General features: G+C 39.8%; 1 protein-coding gene across 1 annotated transcript in view; it reads right to left on the reverse strand.

Annotated features, from left to right (window-relative positions):
• Positions 1 to 24,535, reverse strand: part of kalrna (kalirin RhoGEF kinase a) — a 675,519-nt gene that overhangs the window by 100,746 nt on the left and 550,238 nt on the right. The window contains exons 35-36 of the mRNA XM_048598757.1: positions 5,033 to 5,316; positions 4,330 to 4,494 (exon numbers count right to left, since the gene is read on the reverse strand). Coding sequence (XP_048454714.1) covers positions 4,330 to 4,494; positions 5,033 to 5,316 — 449 coding nt within the window. The remainder of the gene's footprint in view (positions 1 to 4,329; positions 4,495 to 5,032; positions 5,317 to 24,535) is intronic.

The raw sequence follows: 24,535 nt of genomic DNA on the forward strand, positions 1-24,535 counted from the left end.
AGAGAGTATAGACAGGGCTTTGAATTTGTGGTTGTGAATGATCCCTGTTCGTGACATAATCCCTCACCTGCCTGAGGTCCTGGCCTAGCAGCCTGATTAAATGTGGAGTCTCCCTTTGACACTTGATTCACTGTGCTGAGACAGTGGGGGCAGGAATGAGTGGACTTTCTTTTCTGTTTTGCCCACTCCATCAAGAATTGCAAAATCCAGTCCACAGTTTCCAGAGGAACAAAACTTCCTTTTGTTTTCTATCTGGTCATCTTATGATATGGGTAGTTCAATCCACATTCTGAAAAACCTCTTTATTGTTAAAATTACGTTAATGTTGTTAAATAATTTTTGGTTGCCTTTTTTTTAAACTTCCTTAGAGTTTTATATTTTTCTGTCACAAAAGTTACCTTTAGATGTGCACATTTATCTCCAGCTGTCACACTTATTATGCAGGTTCTCTTCCTTATAGGGTTTTCCAGAGTACACATGCTCAGACTGCATTATTGTGGGATTTGAAAGTATAGGGAGATGCTGGAAATGCATTTTTAAGATTATGGCAAAGATGGACTGGCATCAGTTGTTCATGAAACATCTGTTTCCATAACCAATTGAAGCTCATAGGTAAGGCTGATGGTTTAGCTCTTCTTTTGAAACTACTTCCACTATCATTGTCATTTCACTGAAGCATATATACAATGTAAACTAAATTCTGATCCATCAATAGTTCATGGCATCTAGTATACATTAATTGCAGCCATAAATTACCGTATCAAAGACTGCATTTAATAACAGACAGTTCATGCTGCAAGAAATAAATACTTTCCCCAAAGAATCCTCAAAATGCGGGGTAAACCTCTTTGCATCTACTATAAACTTAATAGTCACATATGCAGTGCAGACAACTAAGCTCCCAAATAGCATGCGCACAAACATGCATGGCATAGAACACTGGGCTGAAGTTCCCACTTAGGATGCTGGTATGATTCCAAACTAAACTGCACTTGTTTCAAAAGGTATTTTTATTCCTACAAATTTTCCCTCAAAACCTCCGACTGCAACTCAAATTTCTTTTAATGCAAAATCTACTATGGATTTTGCACAATCTGGTGGTGTTTAAAAGATTTCTTTTAGAAAAGAGAAAATATTGCTTAATAATACTCTTTGATACATTTTAGAATAAAATCTAGGTCAAGTTTAACTACAGCTTAAGATGGATTCAAGATAACACATTTAGCCAAGAATTTTTAATCACAATATTATTACAAGACCTGCTATTAACCTGATTTTAAATATTGGAAATTAATTTTAAAAATGTAATGTCTGCTGACACCAAAAATCTGACTGCACACGCTCACCTCCAATTTTTTCAACCAAACAGAGAGTGCAGATACTGGCCATCTGAAACAAAAATAGAAATTGCTGCCAAAACTCAGCATGTCTAGCAGCACTGTGGGAAGAAAGCAGAGTTAGCTTTTCGAGTCCAGTGACTCTTCATCAGAACCAGACTCCAAACATTAGCTCTGCTTTCTTCCCAAGATGCTGCCAGACCTGCTGAGTTTCTCCAGCAATTCCGATTTTTTCAAACCATGCACATGTATTATAAAGCCAATTTTTCAGTTGGAAAAAAATTCTGTTTTGTGTAACTATCACTTTTCTCTTCACTGATACTTTCTAGATGTTTATTAGGTTTTTGTCACTCTTTATTTCAATTTATTTCTGAAAACCTGCTGTTACTATGCAAATACACTCTTAAAATTATACAAGTTTATTTTTGATTGGGGCAGTCAGTTCCCTCTTAAGTGTTCTTTTGAAAATCATTCAAAACCTTTCAAAATGTACCCCTTTGTGTTCTTGGGCCCAAAGGTTACAGCTTAATCTTTGAAGCTTCCCTGAAGGACTGCAAAATGAGTGCAATTAACAGAAACATTCAATGAAGATCCATTCACCCTGAGGTTGTGGCCAATTTTATGGGTAGTGCCTTCTTGTAATGCAACGCTTTCAGAGAAAAGGCAACTGATTGCAGAAATTTGGTAGGCGCTTAGCACAATTTTTTCCTGAAAATTTTGCAGTCTTTTGCACTGGTTACACTGGTATCAGTTGAACTCCATTACAGTTTCTCACATACATGAAAAGATGGTTGCTCACTTCTCCATTTTCTGTAATTTTGCTTCTCTTTTGTCCAGTAATAATTTCTGCAGCCTATCCTGTTTTCTGCCTGTCTTCCCATCTACCTCTTTTTCAACTCCAAAGCAATCACTATTCTGCCATCACCTGCATTACCCTACTTGCTTGACTAAGGAAAGCAGAAAAAAAGTCAAATTGACTCCCAATATTTAAATCACTGAATTCTTTGACTAAATTATTTTACTCAAGAAAAGTATTTAGTTTTCATTGCTTCGCTTTATTGATAAACAAACCAGAATAAGGCCAGGTCAAAAAAAACTGGAAAACAAATCCGGATAAAGTCAAGAGGACTGCACCTTTTGAGTCACTGATAGGATTCAGTGTGCATAACAAAGCTAGGAACACAGCTACACATTGAAGGGAAACAAAGAACTCTAAAAGAAAAAGGAGCACCAATGATACAGATGTCCAAGTCCTGCAGGGTATGGCATTGTGCTATTAGATAACTAAAGTAAGGTGATAGCTGCTTAACCTTGTGCTCAGATAATAGACATCAAAACTGCACACAGCACTCCAGGTATGGTCTCACAAATAGTCCAATAATGTTGTAGAAAGACTTACTAATTTTTGTGTTCTAGCCCTGTATAATAAAGACTACCATGCAATTTTCCTTCTTAATTACTTGCCATAACTGCATGCTATCTTTGTGTTCCTCATACAGGTCCAGGCAAATCTCTCTAAGCATCAACACATAAAAGTATCAACATTTTTTAAAAACAATTTTTCTATCCTTCTTAACGCAGTAAATAACTTCACAGTTCCTCACAGTATACGCCATCTTCTTGGCCATTCATCTGACCTGTCCTCCTCTCTGTTCAATGTGGTTGTGGTTTTGTATCATCAGAAAACCTGTATGGATTACTCTCAGCCCATAAAATTGACTGTAAAATATTGAGACTCCAACGCTGATCCCTGCGGCTCTCACTAATTACGGCGGTCAATTTGAATATGTCCTGTTCATTTCCACTCTGTTTTCTGTCCTTTAAACAATCTTCTATTCCTGCTAATATATTGACCAAACCCCATGAATGTTTTCCTTGGGTAACAACCTTTTTTTATAACAAATGTCTTTTGGAATTCCAAATATACTGCATGCACAAAAAACAAAGCTGCCACTCTAGTGTAGTACAAAGGGATGCTGCACTGTTTAAGGTGCCGTCTTTTTGATAATGTCACATTGGCTCCATTTAACTACATTATGATTTAAGCACCTATTTAACACTTCCTCAATAATAGATTCCAGCAATTGTCAAATAACTGATGTCAGGACCATTGGCTTGTAGCTCCCTGCGTTCTCTTTCCCACCTTTTTTGAATCGCAGTGATACACTTGCCATCTTCCTATCCATTGTGACAATTTGTCAACAGCCTGTCATGGTACCTTCCAGGTTGCTGCATCTTTGTGAATGCCTTAGAAGGGGCACTGTGATGCTTAACTGATCCTTTTAATTTGCTATTGCCTGATTTTGAGTCACTGCCCAAAAACAATTTTAATCCAGAATCGGGTCTTTTGCAGAATGTGAGTTTACTCTGGGTGCTCCGGTTTCCTCCCACAGTCCAAAGATGTGCAGGTTAGGTGGACTAGCCATCTTAAATTGCCCATAGCAGCCAAGGATGTGCAGGCTAGGCAGATTAGACACAGGAAAGGCGGGGGGGGGGGGGGGGGTCCTGGGATACTCTTTGGAGGATCGGTGTAGATTTAATAGATCAAATGACCCGCTTCCACACTGTAGGGATTCTATGATAAATTCCATATTAAACAATTTTGTTTTACAAAGTAATGCAACAGTTAAGATGGTTTCTTCACAACACTTTGATGCTTAAATAATCAGGAATGTCAACAACTGAATCTACTAAGCCAATGCACAAGAGGTTTCATTAATTATGTGTATATTAATGATTCCATTTAAAACAAGCACAAGAGTTTGTTTTGGGCTGGGTTGAAACAATCTGGTATTGATTGTGCAAAATTGAGCAATTCTGTGCAAATTACAAAGAATGGCAATTTATTCAGCTGACCATTCACCATGTGGGAAGTCAAATTACCAAATTTGTGACTAAAAATGAGCAAGTGTCAAAGTGCCTTTTCATTTCTCAAGTTAAAGATCCATGCTTCAAGACAAACTGACTCACGAGTGTGTTGACATTAGAAAGCTGGGTTACATACACAATCCTCTGGTGACGGGTCATTATCAATGATTTTCATTGGGGGAGGAAGAGGGGTATGCGACTCGTCATCTGGTTCATCCTCTCCTCCACTCTGCATTCCAGACGAAGACTTGGATAAAGTTCCACTGGGTGGTTCATCTTTCCTTCCCTTCTGTTGTGAGAAATTCCATGACAGATCAAACAATATATACTTAATAGATTCCAAAGTACGTTAGTGATTTAAAGTCATGTAAATCAGTGATAAAAAGAAAACACCCAAACTGCCCCTTTTCACATGTGAACCTGGACAGTGAATGTCAGGGAACATTGCAATTCAGCCCAAATCAGTGCCTTTTGTCCTCCTCCTATTATTCTTGGCAACAAGCTTAAATTGATAGCAATTGAGAGCCGAGATTAATTGATTAATTGATTAATTTCTCTCCTCCAAATCTAATATTACTGTTCCTGCCAAGATAAATGAACTAGTCAGAGCCAGAGTTCAAGGTGTGAAATTTATGGTCTCTGGTGCTCAGTTTGACGTTGGGCAGTGTACTTAGCAGTCAAGCTAGTGTAGAGTTCATTATCTATTAACAGTTATAATATAGTGTTGGCTCAAACGATCTTGTTCTTATTTCAAGGCCGGACCTATTAAAGAAATCCCACCCCGCCCTCAAAATAAAGCATTCAGAGCTGTGCCAAAAGAAACATACCTCATCTGCACTGTCTTCCTGAGGTGCATTTTCATTCTCTCCTGCCTTGGGTGAAGCTGGATCCATGCTTGCTTTGCCATTCCTGCCTCGTTTCTGCTTAACGATCTTCCGATTGTCAGCCTTGCCACTGCTGAGTCTACGGACAGGGCTAGTCAGCCATTTCTTCAGAGTGTTTCCTGAACGTTTGGGTCCTGGGGAATTCTGCATGGAGTTTAACGAAGGCTGAGGCTGAAGGTTTGAAACAGATTCAGATTTTGCTCCATTGTCGTTCGGCGAATAAGCATCTGGAAAGAGCACAAATTAAAATAACTTTAACAACCTTAGATTAAAATTGAGAAATGTATCCTTGCCCTGCACAGTCCCCTATCTAGAAATCCTCATGAGATCATTGGTTGTATGGCTCAATTTTAAAGCAACCTACAAGGAGATAATAAATTAGTGATCAGGTCTCTACTGCACCATCTTACAAGATCTTGGTCTCAGCTGTGGGTTGCAATGAAAGGGCCAAATACATTTCCATTGCACAGGAAAAGCAATACTGGGATAATTATTGCGGAGACTTTCATTGTAATCTCATTGCTTGTTGCAGAGTTTCAGTTTATTCACCTAAAAATTTGAAAAATTGTGCAATTATGCAAAGGTGGAATGAAGGAGGTGTTCAAGAATCAAAAAGGAGAGAAATTCAAGTTGTAACCATTGTAGATTTTAATGTTTAGAAAGCATTCCAACTCGAGAATAAGATGAATTAATAGTCATTATTTATTAAGATATATTTCAACAGCAAAGCAAGCACTGGGAAGGGCAAAGCAGGTGGCAATTGAAACAAAAAACTGGCACAAAATTGATTACAGACTGAAGATAGACAATTTTACTCCCAAATGAACTGTTGTACAAAGAATGATGGAACAAAAAGTAATAGCTTCTGGGACTGACTGCCAGTACCCTTGTGCAGCACTATTGGTGTTAATGTTTCAAAGCAGCCACAATATTAAGGTACCACAGTCTAATAGTACTCTGTCTGCTTGACATGTAACATAGAATATTATAGCTAGGTTCACCTTTTTGTTGTAGTTCTAGGCTAAAAGGAGGAAAGACCCACAAAGCTTCTCTCTTACTTAAAATGTGTCACAAACTCAAATATATTTTGAACATAGAGATTGTTTGTAACACTTTTAGCATAAAGTGTTGTTATGTTTCTATGTTTACTCATTTTTACAACCACTTGCATAACTGGACCAGAAATCAAAATGATGCTAAAATCCCTCAGAGAAAGGTGTAACAATAATTCATTCAAATTGTAACACTTGAGGTGGCAGCTTTTCTTTGGGAATTTTTCTTATTTGTATTTCAGATTAAATAATATGACTAGGTTCTTTATTCAAAGCAATTAAAAACTCACCTTATTTTAAAGCATTTGGCATAACTAAGGTGTGCATGACTAGTGATATGGATACAAAGACAGGAATACACCAAAACCTATTCTTAAATTGTTTAGAGGAGACAAATATTCATAATATTTATGCCAATGCTCATTACCAGGCTCCTTCTGCAAAAAAAGTCACTGATTTTAAACTGTTCAAAACAAAATCTTTAAACATTTTCTTCCCTTAACTATCTTTAATGAAAAGGAAGACACTTTATGAGAAGAACACTTTACTAAAATAGACATTACCAAAATCAATCAAAATAACACAATACACAGTAATTTCAAAATTCACGTGTGAGCCATTGTGGTGCCAGGTATGCAGGTCGAATGTCCCAAAGACTTGTATGGCATTGTCTGTATTCAACCAGCCCATGCTTGTAAACTTGCAACAAGGTGAACATTAGATGCAATTCTGCATTTGTGCAATATTAGCTGAATAATACTGAGTATGCGAAATATTACGCAGATAACCTAATTTAGGAATTTCAGTCAAGTTTGCAATGATGTACACTTGAGTGTATTGGAAGCTATAATATGTTAATGTAGATAGCCCTGTTCTTTGCAGACAGAGTGAGTCTGTATGTGCACTGCACTAGTTTCAACTCAACAAAACAGTTGACAGCCATTGCTGGTTCATTTCTTTGGAAAATACATTGACCCATCAGAGTCAACCTGTCTGGTTTAAAATTTAAAGAAAGACTGGCAGTTAGCTATAAGTGAAACTGCCAACCGATTGATATTCACTTTTCATACAGTATAAATGTGATTTTCCCCTTAAAATGGTGTTCTTGTGAATTGCCCTGATGGGTGCAGGATGAAAAGATTCAACAAGGTAAGGGACATCTCAAGCTAGCAAGAATATTGGAGTTTATTTTTATACATTCAGGGGATGAGGGTGTCGCTGGCTAGGCAGCATTTATTACTCATCCCAAATTGCCCAGAGGGCAGTTAAGAGTCAATCACATTGCTGTGGGTCTGGAGTCACATGCAGACCAGAATGGCAGTTTCATTCCCTAAAGAGCATCAGTGAACTAGATGGGTTTTCACAGTCATCATTAGACCTTTAATTCCAGATATTTACTGGATTCAAATTCCACCATCTGCTCTGGCGGGATTTGAACCCAGGTCCCCAGAATGTTATCTGGGTTTCTAGATTGACAGTCCAGCGATAATGCCACTAGGCCATTGCCTACTCCATGAGAGGGAAGATTCAGTTGTTGGAACCAACAACATAGACAAGAGGCTCTGTTTGGGGAATATCAGGAATTTGGAACAAAACTTAAAAACAGGACCTCAAGAACTATAATCTCTGGATTATTACCCAAACCACATGCAAATTGGCATAGAGATAACAACATTCATTAAGTAAATGCATGGTTAAAGGAGTGGTGTGAAAAGGAGGTGTTCCATTTCATGGAACACTGGCATCAGTATTGAAAAGGAAGGATCTGTACTGTTGGGACAGGCTCCACCTGATTCAATCTGGGACCAGGATCCGAGCAGAAAGGCTAGAAAGAGTGGTCACAGAGTTTAAACTAGTGAAAGGGGAGAGGGCTCAGCTGAGATTATTAAAGTTTCCAGAACAGATAATAAGCCAGTGGGTGGACTAGAATACAAGATCAGGGATATATTACTGAGGCTGTACAAACCTGTGGTCAGACAGCATTTGGAATATTGCGAGCAATTTTGAGTTCCATATCTAAGGCAGAATATGATGGAGTTTGTTGGTGTTGAGCCTCACAAGAATGCTATCAGGAAACATATCAGCCATGATCAAATGATGGAGCAGACTCAATGGGCCAAATGGCCTAAATCTGCTCCTATATCATATGGTCTTATGGTGTAACAAAATGTGTCTTAATTCAGCAATGCTCATTTTGCTTAGTTCACAGCCTCAAGCCTGATACAGAAATACAGAAAATCAGCATAGGTGTAGCCTATCGAGCTTGCTCCACCATTCATGATGATCAAAGCTGACCTTCTATTTCAATGCCATAGTTTTGTTCTCTTCCTTTGCCCTTTGACACATCCAGCCTCTAGAAAGCAATCTATTCCTTTTTAAAATATATTCAATGACTTGGCTCTACAGCCTTTTTTGGTAGTGAATTCCTCAGGCTCACTACTCTCTGGGTGAAGAAATTTCTCCTTGTCTCAGTTTAAAATGGCCTTCCCCATATCATGAGACCTTGAGCCCTTATTCTGGATTGGGAAACATCATCTCTGCATGCAGTCTGTGCAGCCCTTCTAGAATTTTATACTTTTTAATGCATTCCCTCCCATTCATCTCAACTCCAGTGAGCATAGACTCAGTCAACCCAATCCCAGGACTGTCCTGTCACCCCAGGAATCAATCTGGTGAACATTTGCTGTACTCCCTCTATTGCAAGTATATCTTTTCTTCAGTAAGGAGACCAAAAATGCACACAATATTCCAGGTGTTGTCTCACCAAGGTCCTGCACATCTGCGGTGAGACTTCCTTATTCCTCTGCTCAAACCCTCTTGCAATGAAGGCCAAGGTACCATGTACCCTCCTGAGAGCTTGCTGCACCTGCATGCTTGCTTTCACTGATCAGGATCTCCAAATGTCTTTGTACATCCACCTTTTCCAATCTATCACCATTTAAATAATACACTGTCACTCTGTTTTGAAATTGTGTTGATGAAGACTTTTAGAATTAAACCAAAAAGAAAAGCTGTTTTATTGTAGCCATTACTGGTTGAGTAATTAGGGCACTTACTAGAGAAATTGAATAAACTAGTTATCCAGATAACTATTCAACACAAAGATTTTAGGAACTAACACAATTGTTTGATTCAAAAGAGAACAGAGTTATTATTTAGTAGCTGCTGCTAAAGTAACGCTTTAGAGAGCCACACAAAACCACTACATTAGTGTGCTAGAGACATTACATGACTAGGTTAAAATGAACGTTTGTACAAATTTAATGTCTCCTTTGTGTTTCCTTGTTTTTCATCTTCCACTTTTCCACCTTGCTTGATTGTGTTTCTGCACTTCATGAGCGACAAACTAACAGGATATTTGAAACATGATTACTCCTCAATATCTGAGTGGTTTCTTTGTTTGTGTTTAAACGAAATACAAAATAATGAAATGTAGTTAATATTCAACATTTATTTATTTGCATCCTTGCCCCTAAATCAAAAAGTCCTTGCTCAACAGGACAAATAAACTGCAAATTTGCATTAAAACTGTACTGTGGCAGGGGAATAAAACAGAAAGCTGAGTATACAAGAGCAGATTGAAATTGTACCATGTCCCATTATAGTTTTACGCATCATGTTGCTTAGATAAGAAACAAATCAAGCCAATTTTCCATGTGAACAGACCAATACCAAATATTGCAAACTAATGTACTAAATTTGTAGTTTTATTTTCAACTTTAGCTCTGAATTTAATTGAGGCATTGTGCTGTTCTTCCACTACTGCAAATGTGTTTCTATGTTACAACAGTAAATGCTAATTCACAAATGTACGTAAGTAGGAGATAATGCCAACAGCAAAAATGAGTAAGATGAGGTCCAGTGAGGTGTAAAGTCCTTTTAAAATCTGAAATAAACCCAAAAAATGAAATCCACTTCTGTGATTAGTCAACATGGGACATGGGATCGATAATTTGCAGGCAGGCATGGGCATTTGAACATTTTCATGGAGCTGCAGCCTCCGTTACAATACTAAAAGACTGGGTTTCAGCAAATCCAACAGCTCGAATGATGTGACGACAGCTTCAGAAAAATGTAACTTTCTGCTTGTGGGTTAAGACCATCAGGGAGTGGAGTGGCCTTTCCCAGCCCAGAAAGCTACTTGCTCCCTGCCATCGGATCTTTCCAACTGACAGGTCCAAAATCCACCCCTACCCCAGAGGAGGAGACATTGTTCCCACATGAGCGACTGCAGTCTCCCTGCCTGTCACTTAGATGTCGTACATGGAATTCCAAAAGGCATTCAGTACAAAGTCACCCAACAGACTAGTCAGTAAAGTGATGTCTAGGAATAGCAGTATAGTAGCAATGGATAATGGTCAAGGGATATTGTTTGGGCTAGAAATGGTTTTTAGAAGTTCAGAATTGGAACCCTTGCTTTTCCTGATGTATATACATATACAAATTATGTACAATATATAATGATTTGGATCTTGGTGTACCACAGGACAATCTCAAAGTTTATAGACAACACAAAACTCTGGAGTATTATAAACTGTGAGGAGGTCCGTATAGAACTTCAAAAGGACACTGACAAATTGTGGAAAGGGCAGATCGGTAGCAGATGAAGTTCAATGTGAAGAAGTGTGAGGTGAGACACTTTGGTACAAAGGACATAAAATAAAGAGGTGTGCAGGAGCAGAGAGATCTGAGTGTATATGTACATAAGGCATTAATGGTGGCAGGACAGGTACAGAGAGTTCTTCATAAAGCATACTGTACCCTTCACTTCACTGACAAGTGCATCGAGTTCAAGAGCAGGGAGGTTTGTGTTGAACTTAAAAAAAGACACCAGTTAGATGTCATCTGAAATATTGTCTACAATTCTGGCAGCCACCCTATCGGGAGGGTGTAAAAGCATTGCAGAGAAAACAGAAAAGTTTAAGAGAATGGCTCCAGGATGAAACATATCAGTTATGAGAAAAGATTGGGAAGTTGAGAGTGTCTTTCTGCCTGTAAAAGAATTGAGACCCAGTAGGCATAGAGAGTAGTTAGGGACTGGAATGCACTGCCTAGAAGTGTGGTGGAAGCAGGTTCAATTGAGGCATTCAAGGGGACATTGAAGAATTATTTAAATAGAAACAGTTGTGGTGAAAAGGCAAAAGATTGGAACTAACTTAAAATGCTCAGATACAGAGAGCTGGTGCACACAAGATGGATTGAATACTTGCTTCAGCACAGTAACAATTCTGGGATTCTACAATTGTGATCAATGGGTGAACACTCTGGGCAATCTGATATTACATGGTCTGTGCAGTTACCTGGGATCAGTTTGTTCATTATTCATCCTCAAGATTTGTTATGGTCTACAACTTCCTTTCTTTGGAAAACACTAGCTTTTGTTATGAAAGCTGAATTGATGGTCTTCCTACAGTAAATAGCTGTGCAGAGAACAACATGCTCTGGTAATCTTTGTGATGCTTTTGGTGATATACTACAGAACATAATCAGATCTCCAGGGAAACCTGCTTGTCAATAGTCTAAAGGTCACTCCATCACAAGCCCAGTTTCTCCATGGCCCTGGCTACATACAGTCTTAGCCAGGTTGCTTTGATGGAGTCACAAATCATGGTTATTGTCCCGCGGCGCAGCGAGCACGGGCCCAGTCCCGCGGCAGAGTGGAGCGAATGTGCCGAGTCCCACGGTGGAGAAAACCGGCTGATTCCAGAGCAGCAGCGGAGCAAGTCCTGGATGGAGGCTGGCACATGGAGGCAGCATGGCATCATACGGCGGGGACTGGAACTTATTGTCACTTACTATCATTCTGGACTTTTTCTACTGTTCCCATGCTAATCTAGATTTTCTTTTCCTCTGTAACAACACTATTTTTTTTTTACTTTGTAACTACACTTAAAAGTATCTGTACCTAGGTCCTCTGTACCTAAGATGGCATTGAAAGGCGACATTTCAAACTTTTCATTATGCTCATTCGAGTGCATGTGACAATAAAGGCTATTCTATTCTATTCTACTCTATTGGGAATTGCAGGTGGTGTAGGTCTTGTCTCCATGAAGCCATCCTGAGCTATGGCTGTGTTGCAAGAGTCAGGTAGTGATGAGTGATGTAGAATAAAAGCATGTTGCTCCATGCCTTGTATTCACACACAACCTTTGGATGGCATTACAGATTTCTGAACACTATGACTGGAACCCCTTCCAATTTTAGAATAGCAATGGCTGTTCTTCTGCCACTTATCTACATATGTTCTTTGTGACCTCCAGAACAGTGCAGAGATTCAGAATGTAACAGAATTCCCTGGCTCTCTCCCTCTGTCCCCAACTTCTATTCCCAAATGGATGGACGAGCTCTGGGGTTTGATAAAGATTACATCTGTGACTAGTCAAGTAGCTCCCATGACTGTTGATGTAGCACCTTGAAAGGATCTGGTGCTAAAGAAATTCAGAATGATGATTACTTTCACTGTCACAGATTGAGTTCTGGCAGGGGAGCAGAGTTGATTATCTTTCAATTATCATACCCTGCTGGCTTGGATAATCACATCATCTAAATACAGGTCCTTGAAAGGTCCTCAAAGCACTCGTGCTACTGATAGACACATAGTCAAGAGGAGATATCAAGTGGGCTGGTATCTTCTGTATGATTCTCCTTATTTTGTTTCCGTATTATTTACAGTGTAGGATATGCCATTTAGTCCAAGAGGTTCACGCAAATATTAACATTCTCACAAGAACCCCCACACCATTCTTTATCTAATCCCATGACATATCCTTCTATCTTTCCTATCTTATGTGTTTTCTTGGCTTTCCATTGCTATTTACCTCAACTGCTCCTGTGGCAGATGGTACCTACTCATTCACTATCAGGATATCATTGTCAATAAAAGCTGAAGGGGCCAGAGTTCTGAACTGCGTAGTACAGATCTTCTTGCTTAATAGATTTTAGGGAAGGTCAGGAAAAGCTTGGGCATGATGCCATAGGACATGCTGTTCGCAACCAATGTCTGGATGAATACAGGAAAGATCTATGCTTATCAAATGAAAATACATCTTCAATAAAATTCAAACCTCTTCCAATTTCTGCATTCAATGATTCAATAATTAAAATTGTTGACCGAAGGAATTATTCAGTGATCTTATACACTGTCGATCATTTTTTTAAAGATTAAAGATTTTCAGCTTATATATTGGCCTAGATTTTTACTGAGTCAGAACCACTTTAGAGCACTGTAAAAGTGGTGGGTAATTCAGGGAATCCGGACTCCTTTCCTGGGCATTCTGATTTTCAGGACTCCTTTTTAAGGGAATGGGCTGGTTCAGGTCATGAGCCTTGCACGTGGCACTCCTGACCTGACCCAGTCTCCCCTGCACAGCTAAGTATGTCCTATCTTCTGAACTTTTCATGGCCAGCTTTTTAAAGAGTCAACACATGCATTGTGAACCACTAGTTGCATTGGAGGACGTTTTGAATGTGATTTCAAAAAGTCTTCCTCATGCCCCCGTGTCAGGTTATGCCGTCAACGACATTCTACAGCACTTCATGCCCATTGACCCACTATAGAACCAATAAACCCGAGCGATACTAGGTATGTTAAAAACAGCTTTTAAAGGTCATTAATTCATTACTTGCTAAAAAAATGTTAAGAAAGTCCTTTAACTACATGGCAATAAAAGTATCAATCGTCCAGATCCTTTAATGATCAACCACAGAAAGTTAATAACTTGATAAAAATAAAAGTAAATTTGTCTCTTAAAAATAGCTTGATACCTTTTAAAATTAGGTATATTAATTTACACAATTGATAGCAGAAATCAGAGATCCAGAGCTATTAAACAGTGTTTTCTCTGGAGCACTGGTGCTTCAACAGAGTAATGTATTTCCAAGCTTACAGCCATGCTTCCATGTTAGAATTAGAATTAGATTTTATTGTTACATGTACTCAAGTACAGGGAATACAGGAGTGCAGTGAACAGTGTACAATGTCACCATTCCCAGTGCCATCTTAGGTACTAAGGTACCTAAGGGACAAAATCTTAGGTACAAAATAGAAAAATAAGGAAATATAGTTAAAAGTTCAACATTAAAGTCCTCCTTAGTATAAAGTAAAACAAAACCTATGAGGGAATGTTTTGCCTGGAATGAGAGCTTGACATGACACACAGTAGGGCATCAGGAGTGCGTAGGCTGATGAGGGCGAGAGGGACTAGTTTTTAAAATTGTAACTGAGGCCAAGTTCCACAGTGTAGGGTAGGACTTTGAAACTGTCCCCACAGTTGCTGCTGTGACTGCCTCTGACCTATTTTCCGGGTGGACTGATCCTGACTGCAGCGTATAACTGACCCCTCATACCCTGGCAATAAAAATCCGCTCTTTGCGAGCACTTTCTCCTGAGGCTAATTGCAATGCTGTCAATCTTCCCCACTTCACTTCTCCCTTCAGATCCATTAGGTTCTTTCTCGAACATTCACGGTTGCAAAGCATCCAATTTTGAAACTTAATTTACACACAAAAGAAACAAAGATCAGTATGACTCCATTAGGATAAATCTTGTGCACACATGAATCAATCCAAGTTATGTGACCCCTTTCTACTTTAATGTGACCAGCCTGTTTTGCACAATTGCAGCCTCCAAAAAAGTTGAAAAATTCCTAAAAAGGACATTGCCATTTTGATACCAGATGAAAGCTGCATTTCTCACTAATGTAAACTCAATACTGCTGTGTATCTGGTAATAATATTAAGAAAAACATTTTAACTGTACTAAGCTTGTCTGCTGTCAAAATAATGTGGCAGATGTCCTTAGTCTGTTTGGGGGAAAAGAGTTCAAAATTTTAATAAAAGCTCTTACTGCATTCATGGCATCTGAAACCAGTCTGGTGGGAAGAAAACTTTCAACTGCAAACAGGACAACAGCAGAGTACCAGCCAAAAGTTTGATCACAGCAATTGTTAGTCAAATACTCCAGTGCATTAACTCATCCCCAATTGCTCATGCATTATATTGAAAAAAGATTACTGATTAATGTTTTTGCTAGTGACAATGTAATACTTTAGAGGAAACATAGCACAAGTATGTTAACACGGCAGCATCCGTGGAGGCAAGAAAAGAGTTAACTTTTTGAGTCCAGTATGTCTCTTCTTCAGAGCAAAGGGTCTGGAAAACAGTGTTTTTTACGCTGTTGACAGAGGGAGAGCAGGAGCAAGTGGAACAGGTTGTGAAAGTGTTATAATCAAAAGTCAAAATGGAAAATATTAGCATTAACATTTCGGGACCGGTGACCCTTCCTCAGAACTTGGGAGAGTCCAGTTCTGAGGAAGGGTCAACGGACCTGAAACGTTAGCTCTGATTTTTTCTCCACAGATGCTGCCAGACCTGTTGAGTTTTTCCAGCAACTTCTGTTTTTGTTCCTGATTTACAGCATCCGCAGTTCTTTTGGTTTTTATTCGGAAAGTATTAGAGTCTATTATAAAGGATGTAATAGCAGAACATTTAGACATGCAGGATATGACCAAACACAGACAGCATGACTTCATGAAGGGGAAATCATACCTGGTAAATTTATTAGAATTCTTTGAGGAAGTAACAAGCAGGGAAAGCAATGGATGTAATATATTTGAATTTTCAGAAGGTATTTGACAAGGTCTGACAGCATAGGCTACTTAATAAGATAAGAGCCTGTGGCGTTGGAAGTGGTATATTAGCATGAATAGAGGATTGGCTGATAGGAGGCGGAAGGTTGAGATAAAGGAGACATTTTCAGAATGGCAATCTATAACTGGTGGAGTGCAACAGAGATCAGTGTTAAGACCACAGTGACTTAAATATATATTAATGACTTGGATGAGAAAATTGAATGTACAATAGCCAAGTCTGTGTATGATACAAAAATAGGTAAGAAGGCAAGTGCTGAGGATGACACAAAGAATTTGCAGAGGGTTACATACGGGATAAATAAGTGGAAAAAAAAACTTGGCAGATGGAATATAAAGTGGGAAAAAGTGAGATTTTGCAATTTGGCAGGAAGAATAGAGGAGCTCAGTATTATTTAAATGGAGAAAGACTGCAGAGCTACAGCACAGTCAGTGATACCCATATTATAGAAATAAATTTTAAAAAGACTGGATTCTAACTGCCACTCTTCTACAATTGATCTAAGAAGATTGGGTACAAGGGAGTTTAAAACCCACAAAGCAATACGGAAATTGTGCCTAATATGCTGGGTATGATCCTATTGTCATTGTTCTGTAGTAAGATTTGACATATGTCATTTAAGAAGCAGGACACTGATTTATCACGTTGATGAAAACTCTTATTGCACAACCAAGATCTCGATTTAAATGTAATTGCTGGTATCTGGGTTTCTGAGTGTTCAAAAAACCAGGCAGTAACTGGGGTTCTGAGAGCTGCTGGTGACAAAAGGTAAGTGCTTTTTGTAGTACTCATTGTGAACCAAGAGGTAGAGGAATCCTCAAAGGAGTTGATTAAACCTATCTCCACCCACTGCTAGAACTGGTAATAATGTCCCAATCCTGCCTCAATATACAGTCTGTACAGAGACCATGAGAGCCTTGCCCTTGTGCCCCTAATATCCAACCTGCACCCAGGAGAGGGGAAGGTGGAACAAGTGCCAGCATGAAGTAAGAATAAAAGGGGAAAAGGACACGAGGGGAAATGCATGAATAGCAGCTGATGTTTCCATTCTTCTCCCATTTCTCTAGTTCACATTATCACTGTTCACACCTTCAGTTTATACTGGGACTCGTTTAATCACCCCTCCTCCATAGCAACCTGTCCTCCTGCTTTGCAATAACTAGGGTTATTATAAATTGGTTCAACTGGTAAATAATTATTCTGACAGGTGGGTGAAAACCTAGGCTGTAGCATTTTATAGTCACTGTGATATCATTTATCCGTACAGTTGCCAGACAATTTTCATGACCTATATCCTTCGACCAAAACATACAATTTAACAATCTTTTGTATGTTCTTTCAAAATGTTAAAAACATTGATTTTTCTTAGAAGTATTATAATCACAGTTTACAAAAAATGTTCCTGGTATTCGACAATTGTGTAACATATCTTTCATAGGCACTAGATGTTAGTGCAGTTAGTTGTTGCTATGCAGCAGTGCACCCACGATAATACCACAGGGATCTCTTCTATTGTCACAGCTGAGATTAGTCGAATGTTAAATGGACTTTGACATTCCGCACTTAATAAATTACATATGTCTTCATAACAGTTAGGGTTTGGATGTGACCATTCCAACAGCATTTGTTCTGCATTTTCTACGGCACATCAATAAGTTAAGTTTACAATTGAATAAATAATTTGGTCTGAAATTTCTGCAGAGCTGCTCCTGCTCGGCTGTTAGAACTTTGGGCATATGACAGGAATCACTGATGTACATAGTAAAAGCCAGGAGAACCTCTCAGAAAAATCCATGTCCTTGGATTTAAGGTCTATGTTCCTGTCACTTCCTACATCTGAGTACTCATGGAACCCGATCACAAAGGATCCAAAGGGTGATTCTATTATCTGGAGTTCCCGGGATGAGTACTGCTCCTTGAGAGCATATGCAGGGTGAAACTGGTTGAAGTGTCAGAACATTCTCACTATGAGGACTTTACAAACAGTGCAATATTAATGACCAGGCCGGAGAGGTCTTGAAATAGTCAAGTCTTGAGGTGACAAAGAACACGGATGAGAGTTTCAGAAGTACGTGAGCTGAGTTGGTGGTGGATTTGGAGAATGTTACAGAGGTTGATGTCAGCATCCTTATTGATGGCCTTGACATGAACATAGAAACCTAAGAATTAGGAGTAGAAGGAGGCTATTCCACCCACAAGCCCGCTTTTCTATTTGATAAGATCATGGCTGATCTGATTGCGACCTCTATTTTCCTGTCCAACCCTGATACTCTCTGACTGCCTTGGCAGTCAAGAATCTATTCAAATCAACATTTTAAAAAATTCAAAAACCTTGCCTTCACCACTCTCCAACAAATGGAAAATACTGATCACCCTCTTTCACTTCCATCTTAAATGGGAGACCCTGTGTTTTTAAAGTGTTCCTTAGTTCTAGTCTCTCTCATAAGGATCAACATCCTTTCAGCATCATCCTGTCAAATGCCCTCAGGATCTTATGTGCTTCAGTAAGATCACCTCCCATTCTTCTAAACTCCAGTGAACGCAGGCCTAATTTGTTCTCATGGTCAGAAGCTCATCTTGGGGTGAAATATGACAACAGCATGGGCAGCACAGTGGCTCAGTGGTTAGCACTGCTGCCTCACAGCGCCAGGGACCCGGGTTCAATTCCACCCTTGGGCGACTGCCTGTGAGGAGTTTGCACATTCTCCCCGTGTCTGTGTGGGTTTCCTCCGGGTGCTCCGGTTTCCTCCCACAGTCCAAAGATGTGCAGGCTAGGTGGATTGGCTATGCTAAATTGCCCGTAGTGTTCAGGGACGTGTAGATTAGGTGGGTTATAGGGGGATGCTCTCAGGGTCGGTGTGGACTTGTTGGGCCGAAGGGCCTGTTTCCACAAGTAGGGATTCTATGATTCTAAGATTGTGAATTTATGCAATGTCAGTTCAGATCCTGTTGGACCTCACCTAAAGCCTTCTTCACACACAGTTCCTCCTTTGGGAAATAGTGCGGAAGTGGTGGAAGAGTTTGCAGGCTGTTAAACCTGTGCCATGATGTTCTCTCTCTGTGGCTGGCAAGACCTGGCAGGGACTTGAACCTGGAGCTTCTGGCCCGGAAATGGGGACTCTGCCATGAGCCACAAGACCTCCACCAACTACAGTAAAAGGAATAGACACCATGGTTCCCAATCTTAATAACAATTTTCGTGCATTTGAACAAAATTTATTAAATAAGGAATTAACCTTTTAAACGTAACACTGTTTATTTATCCAGTTCATACAACAAAAATCCGGACTTTAAGATGATGTCATTAAATCTGAAGTTTGACAGATTACTGAACTTAAAAAAAGCTTCTTAATTTATAACTAACAAATTGCATTTATGTCATGCCATTAATGTGGCAAAACCATCCCAAGGCAAGTTCCAGGAGTATTCAAACAATATTTGATAAAGTTTTGTTTCCAGGCAAAAGTGCAGTTGACTGTATAACAATGGACAAAAAGGACAGGAATTACAACATATTTCCACAGAACCTGCTGTGTAGTATACAGAACACTCGTACGCACCTTACAGATAGAGTAGTTTTAGACAATCTGTAGCATAGTGAAGACTTTTAAAAAATAAAATTCAGATCAGATCCTAAATCATTAGCCAGAGGTACATTTCTTTTGCCATTGCCAAATCACAATCGATTAAACATGAAAGAAGAACAAAGTAATTTTGTTGTTGAAAGAGTCAAACTTGTTTTATTATAATCTCAATGCAGATGATTGAGTGATGGGAACAATATTTAAACTTTCAGATCTTTTGACAATAATAAGTGCATTTAATTGGATTTTATTTATAATCCTAAACTAAAATGTAATGTTAGAAGAATATAACTACTCGGCAGCAGCATTCTGATTTATCACTAGCCTGGAAGACCTGGTAAAGGTACGTATTGTGATTTGAAAGTGCTATGGACTGAACCTTCAGTTTGTATGGTGTATTGGCAGTCCTTGGAATTGATGACATCTATCAGGCTAGCTGAGTCCTCAAAAGACTGAGAAGCCCCCTTTTGATTTCACATGTTTTTTCCACAGTAGGGACCCACTGTTGAGCGGGAAATGACATTTGCAGTTCTGGGTTCGCTTCCTATTCCTTCCTCCACTGCCACTGTGCCACCACTCAGCCTTGAAGTGACTGGCACCTTGACTGATCAGGAGGTGTCATGCCAAGCAATTGGCAGCTTCCTCCTCCCAGTCAGTGGTGTCAATTTCTTCATGCTTTAGGGTGACTTTGAGCAGGTGCCTTATACTTTTACCTTTGGCCGATGGAGAACTGGGAGAAAGTGAGGTTGCCAAGGGAAATATCAATCACAGGTGAGGCTATCTCTGATCAATTTCTTGTATTGCCCACTACCCAAGCCTTTTTGTTATTTCCAATCCTATATGTTCCTCTGGAAAAATAAACTCTGTTCCAAATTGCTTACAACTAAACATTTATAATCCCAAATAACTAGTATTTGGCCCCCAACTTTACATAGATTTCTGCAGCTACTGATCTCCACATTCACTCCACACCTGGAGGTTTGGCCCCTACTCCTTATTCAAATCCTGACCCTCTCTCATGGCACACCTGAATCTGAAGGGTGCCACATGGGATTCAATTTAATTCCAAGGGACATGGACAAAATGTTTGCAGCTAAACTGGTTTAGCTATTCATAGATAGACTTGTCTGGATCACATAAAACTTGATCAGGTCCTGATTTCTTCCAAGATCATCTTGGAATGTAAAAATTACATCAGCATCTTTTCTCTACTGCAAATCATCTTATTAAACCCTGCTCCCTTATGCCTTATTACTATCCTTTCCCTGTGCATCTCCATTCAATTGCCTCTTCTCTCCTTTTTCTAACCCACTGTTCAAACTTCCTTTTAGGTTTCCAATCCTAACAGTGAACTTGCATCTTTCTTTATCTTGACCTATTTCCTCTTCCTTTGGTCTCATTTCAACTAAGATGCTGACCACCTGACTTCCCTTCATGGTCCCCGTGTTAGCAGATATAATTAACAGTTGTTTCACTTCAAGGATTGTCGCTCTCGTCTTCAAATCTGCCATTATCACCCTCTCCTTCAAATAAAGTCTTGACCTCTCCATCCTCACAAACAGCCTACTCCAAACTCTTTCCTTCCATTTCAAAGCCCTTGAACATGTGATCACTACCCAAATACATGCCCATTATTCACAGACCTCCATGTTTTACTCTTTCCAATCTGGTTTTCTCCCCTGCCACAATACCAAACAGCTCTTATCAAAATCACAAATGCTTTTCTCCTCATCCTTCTGAGCCTGCCCGCAGTCTTTGACCACACCAACTTTCTCCAATGTGTTTCCTTTGCTGTCCAGCTGATTGGATAGTACTCACTGGATTCTAGTCCTATCGATCCACTATCAACTGCAATGGTTTCTCTGCCTATGCTGTGCCAATTCATCTCCTGTACCCCAAGGATCCAATACTGGTCCCTTCCTATTTCTTATTGCTTTGGTGACATAAATCAAATACACCCAACTGATGTCACCTCCACCGCTCTCAACCCTTCCCCATAACAGAACTGCAGACTGTGGGTGAATAGAGATTTCCTCCAATGAAATTACAGGCAAAACAAGGCCATTCTCTTCAGTTCCCACCACATCCCTCTCCTTAGGAAATGTCTTGGGTTGAACCGGATTGTTTACAATGTTGGTGTCACTATCTGACCCAGAGACAGGCTTCCAAGCATATAATCTGTGCCATTATTAAGAATGTATCTTTTTACTTCTAACATAACCCCAGCCCAGCTCATCCATTGCCAAAACCCTAATCTAAGAATTTGTTACTTTTACACTTGACATTCCAATAGACTCTTAACTGACGTCCTGTCTTGCATAAACAAGGTCATCTTATACTCTGCTGCCTGTATTCCAAATTGCAGCAAATCCCATTCACCACCCATGCTTATTGATTTCTGTTTAAGTCACACATTGAGTTGAAAATTAATATCTTTATTTCCAAATCTCACCATGGCCTGGTCCCTCTCTATCTATGCAACTTCTCCAGCCTCGGCCTTTAATCATTTTACCATTGGCAGTTTAGCTGTTAGCCCCAAACTTTAGAAATCCGTCCCTAAACATCTCTCCGGCTCTCTTTCCCCTGAAAGAGACGTCATACAACTTTTATCAAGCTTTTGGCTATCTGTCTGATGTTACTTGCTATCAAATTTTGGTGGTTAATGCCCCTGAGAGGCCCTCTGGAATGTGCACAAGTGCAAATTGTTCTTTTCCCTTTTTAACACAGAAGTGAACAGAATAACAAAGATGGAAATGCTGAATTTGTTTTAGACATAATTTAGATGTTGTAATCGGGTAATCTGGGGTTTTTAAGATGGTAAATTAAACTGGCCCAAATAACCTTCCTCGGGTATGATTATCTTGTGATCTGGTAAATGCTGATTCAGTCATTTTACTCCAATAACAGAACTCTGAGCAGGGCTTCTCACAGCTGCAGCACACACCCCTATATAGGAAGGGTCAAGTATTTCAAACTCAACAACACACAGCTTTCTAAAGAACTGCAGCATTAGCAAGTAATTTTGGGAGTATTCCACGTTCGAAAACAATTCCAGTTTACAGCTAACCAAAGTAGGTAATGACACAGAACACACCCAAAGCTTAATCAAATATTTCACAATTCCAGAACTACTGAGACTTGATCTTATTTATTATTTGCAAGTGTGCAGAAAATCAAATTACATAGACAATAAAGGATCTCAGTTAGTCTAATTTGCAAAACATGAAACAAACATTTCACTTGTTGCAGAACAGACTGGAAAATAACACCCTGAATTAATTATTTCATTAATCGTTAAATTGCGGGTGGAATCTTATAGGGGCCTGAATGATGTTGGTTATAGCAGGATTGTGACAGAATTTCTCCAGACGTCTAGCAAGGCGGATCTTGGCATGGGAGCAACTCGCTGCATCTTTTATGTGTTTGTTGAGCAGCGAGGTGGATTTCTCGCTGGGCAGTGGTGAGTTGGCACTGAGGGGGTTATAGATTGTTAAATGCCTTACTAACAGCACAACTTGCTTCATTAACATGAAGCTTACTATTTTACCAAATTCGCCAAACAAGCTGGACGTGGAGAATTCTCAACATGGAAGTCAGATTCTTGCTTCAAGAGATGTTTACGTTCTGCCCTGTTGGACATTAGGCATCCACCATCTCAGGGCATGCTCCAAGTGCATGGGCACACTCAACCCATATCCACAGACATTGGCATTTGATATGTGTCAGCCTCATTGGTACATCTCTGATCCACTTATAGTTACATCTGCACTTCAATGCTTCACCAGCAAATATCATTGTTATAGACTCAGTACAGTACAGAAACAGACTCTTTGGTTCAACTCGGCCATGCCGACCAGATATCCTAAACTGATCTAGTCCCATTTGCCAGCATTTGGCACATGACCCTCTATACCCTACCTACTCATGTTTCGGTCCAGATGCCTTTTAAATGTTGTAATTGTACCAGCCTCCATCCCTTCCTCTGGCAGCTTGTTCCATACTCGCACCACCCTCTGCATGAAAAAGTTGCCCCCTTAGGTCCCTTTTAAATATTTCTCCTCTGACCTTAAACCTATGCCCTCTAGTTTAGACTCCCCTATCTTTGGAAAAAGACTTGGCTATTCACCTTATCTAGGCCTCTCAAGATTTTATAAACATATATCAGGTCACCCCTCAGCCTCCAACGCTCCAGGGAAAATCATTGGGTCATACAACATAGAAACAGGCCCTTTGGCCCATCATGTCCCATAGGATTTATAATCATCTAGAGAGGAATAATTTGATTAGGGATAGTCAACACGGTTTTGTGAAGGGTAGGTCGTGCCTCACAAACCTTATTGAGTTCTTTGAGAAGGTGACCAAACAGGTGGATGAGGGTAAAGCGGTTGGTGTGGTGTATTTGGATTTCAGTAAAGCGTTTGATAAGGTTCCCCATGGTAGGCTATTGCAGAAAATACGGAGGCACGGGATTGAGGGTGATTTAGTGGTTTGGATCAGAAATTGGCTAGCTGTAAGAAGACAGAGGGTGGTGGTTGATGGGAAATGTTCATCCTGGAGTTCAGTTACTAGTGGTGTACCTCAAGGATCTGTTTTGGGGCCACTGCTGTTTGTCATTTTTATAAATGACCTGGATGAGGGCGTAGAAGGATGGGTTAGTAAATTTGCGGATGACACCAAAGTCGGTGGAGTTGTGGATAGTGCGGAAGGATATTGCAGGTTACAGAGGGACATAGATAAGCTGCAGAGCTGGGCTGAGAGGTGGCAAATGGAGTTTAATGCGGAAAAGTGTGAGGTGATTCACTTTGGAAGGAGTAACAGGAATACAGAGTACTGGGCTAATGGTAAGATTCTTGGTAGTGTGGATGAGCAGAAAGATCTCGGTGTCCATGTGCATAGATCACTGAAAGTTGCCACCCAGGTTGATAGCATTGTTAAGAAGGCGTACAGTATGTTAGGTTTTATTGGTAGAGGGACTGAGTTTCGGAGCCATGAGGTCATGTTGCAGCTGTACAAAACTCTGGTGCGGCTGCACTTGGAGTATTGCATACAGTTCTGGTCACCGCATTATAGGAAGGATGTGGAAGCATTGGAAAGGGTGCAGAGGAGATTTACCAGGATGTTGCCTGGTATGGAGGGAAGGTCTTATGAGGAAAGGCTGAGGG

This window comes from Rhincodon typus, chromosome 7, assembly GCF_021869965.1.
Source record: "Rhincodon typus isolate 14 chromosome 7, sRhiTyp1.1, whole genome shotgun sequence".
Lineage (NCBI taxonomy): Eukaryota > Metazoa > Chordata > Chondrichthyes > Orectolobiformes > Rhincodontidae > Rhincodon > Rhincodon typus.